This window comes from Choloepus didactylus, chromosome 26 (genome assembly GCF_015220235.1).
Source record: "Choloepus didactylus isolate mChoDid1 chromosome 26, mChoDid1.pri, whole genome shotgun sequence".
NCBI lineage: Eukaryota > Metazoa > Chordata > Mammalia > Pilosa > Megalonychidae > Choloepus > Choloepus didactylus.
The window spans coordinates 15,935,001-15,937,744 of record NC_051332.1 but is presented as its reverse complement, the minus strand read 5'-3'; the positions used below and the strand labels follow the sequence as shown (position 1 = coordinate 15,937,744).

General features: G+C 35.9%; 1 protein-coding gene across 1 annotated transcript; it reads right to left on the bottom strand.

The window, feature by feature from the left end:
• Positions 1 to 430: 430 nt before the first annotated feature.
• On the bottom strand, positions 431 to 1,363 carry LOC119520792 (olfactory receptor 14A16-like). The gene has a single exon (XM_037818713.1). The coding sequence runs from the start codon at positions 1,361 to 1,363 to the stop codon at positions 431 to 433; it is 933 nt and encodes a 310-aa protein (XP_037674641.1).
• Positions 1,364 to 2,744: the final 1,381 nt, after the last annotated feature.

The following is a 2,744-nucleotide window of genomic DNA, read 5'->3' as shown; positions in this document are numbered from 1 at the left end:
GGAAAGTTCCATAACTTACATCCTTATATTTGACAATGGATTAAACATATCATCCCAGTACGTAGCATTTCAGATATCCCCTTAGCTAAGAGTAAGCATACATTCATTTTGCCTGAGAAAACACAGGTTTATACATGATATTCCAGCATCCTGTCTATTTTAAAATTTATAACAGATGAAGTTGTCCCCATTAGGAAGATAAATATAAGACCAGCAAATATCTGCCCAATTACAAGTGAAACCCTACTCTTTGATACATACACTGGACTTAGGCATAGAGGATGATTTTTAATGCCAGTTTAATGAGTGCATCCAAAGTTTAGAGGAAAGTCCTACCTTAATATCCAACATTATCACCATACTCTAGAACCAGATTGCTCAGACAGTTATGTCACTGAGTGAAAATACATGACACATGATTTTCAATCTTCTAATTTGAAGAACAATGTCTGCTCATTAGCATTTTCATTAGTGCAGCTTTCATATCCTTATTTCTTAGACTGTAGATGACAGGATTCAGGGTGGGTGGCATCACAGTATAGAACACAGACACTAGCAAGTCAAAGACAGATGGAGATTTGGGAAGGGGGCGTAAATAGGCAAAAATTCCAAAAGAGATAAAGAGAGTCACAACAATGAGGTGAGGCAGGCATGTGGAGAAGGCCTTGGACCTGCCTTCTCTGGATGGCATCTTCAGGACAGTAGAGAAGATGTTAATATAAGAAATATCAATAAACACAAAACAAACAATATCTAACACAAAGTTGAGCCCAATGACTACAAATTCTCCAAGGTTGTAAGAACAGGCAAGAGAAAGGAGTTGAGGGACATCACAGAAGAACTGATGAACAAAATGGGGCCCACACATGGGTACTGAGAAGGTGGAAGCTGTATGCACAATTGCACTAAGACTTCCACTGACCCATGAAGAAATGGCCATTTGCACACAGGCCCTGTGGTTCATGATGATTTCATATTGAAGTGGGTGGCAGATGGCAACATAGCGGTCAAAGGACATCACTGTGAGGAAAGCTACTTCTGTAGAGCCCAAAAAGAAGAAGAAAAATACCTGTGAAACACACCCCAGGAAAAGGATGGTGTTGTGATTAGTCAGAGAGTTAACAATGGATTTGGGGACAGTGATGGAAATGAAGCACAGATCCAGAAAGGACAAGTTCTTCAGGAAGTAGTACATGGGGGTGTGTAGTTGGCAATCCTTGGTGGTGAGAATGATGATGACAAGATTTCCTAGTAAGGCTGCCAGGTATATTATCAGGAACAATACAGCATGTAAAATCTGGATCTCCCAGACATCAGAAAACCCCATGAGGAAGAAAGTCATTTCAGAGGTGAAGTTGTCCATTTCTCTGGGCATTTAATCATTTACTCTAAAAAATAAAGTAAGCAACATGAGACTGGAATGCAGTGACTTACCATTTTTTTTCTTTCTTTAAATTCCCTTTCTATACTCACCCACATATCTATCAGAACATTTAAGGACATTAGTCAAACCCCACAAAGTCATCAATGAAGAAATTTAACCCCAGTTTTCCACATTGGATGTGTAAGTGTAGAGATATCAGTCCTGTTTCTTCCATCTTGTAATGCTATTTAAATAAAAGTCCCTAATTCACATCTTACTTAAATGGAATTTTGCATTTTCACATTGCAATATGTAGTGAGAAAAGACATTAATTTTGGAAACATCAGTCTGAGTACAAATGTCAGCTCAGCCATTTACTGGCATGATGACCAGGAAAAACTATTTGAGTATCAGTTTGCTCAATTTACAGTGTGAGTTTTCTCATTGGATCTTTATTCTGATTCAGTTAAATAATATAGATAAAGTGTCTAGCATAATTTTGGACAAAAATGGAAAGCATTTCTCTATCTGTCCTTATGCTAGTATCAGGAAAAATTGTGGAAAACTTTGAAATGGGCAAAAAGAGATTAAGAGAATACTGGCTAGTGCACTGGGTTATCTGTCCCTTTTATTATTTTTGAGCTATTTCACAATTCTGGAAGTTGCAGAAACCTGTTAATAATGTAAATAATTATACTCCATAGAAAAGCAAGTCAGTTATGTTCTGGTGTAATGAAGTTGAGTATTACTCTGTAGACAGATGCATGTTACATCTATTTGAAAACTCATTCTGTAATTCTTTACCTCCCTGTTATATGTAGTAATTTGATTTCTTCTCCCATTTAGTTAGAATATCTTGATGTTTCCATCAATTAGAGTTAATTAAAATTTCTTGCATGTGTTTGCTTATAATGCATAAAATTTTTTGCAGGTGTTTGTATGGGAGTCATGATTTTATCCTTTTTATAGAATAAAAGTTATTCTATAATACCTGACAAAAAGTAATCACTGACAGAGGCAAACACTATGAAATGACTTGAGTTATCTTAGGTAAACATCCTAGATAAATTCACTAGCTCTCTAAGTGTAGAAAAGGCTGCTGTAGAAATATTTAAATGCATGTTGAACCATATATTTTTAAATTTCTGTATTCTTTGTATTGTTGATAAACTGGTCCTTGACTTCTTCCTAGTGTGACAATAAAGCCTTCAATCAATAATGGTTTAGTCAATGTGGAAACTCAACTTATCAAGTGACATGTTGGTATCATTAAACACAGCTTAATGATACAAAATTTGGTTCTAGTAGTGGATTTGCAACTAGCTGTATAGGTTTAACACATTATCCTCTGCAATAAATGTTATGCATGTTGACTATATCA

Bases quoted from the DNA above. Each gene is read 5' to 3' on its own strand.
- LOC119520792 (XM_037818713.1), bottom strand. From the start codon at position 1,363: ATGGACAACTTCACCTCTGAAATGACTTTCTTCCTCATGGGGTTTTCT.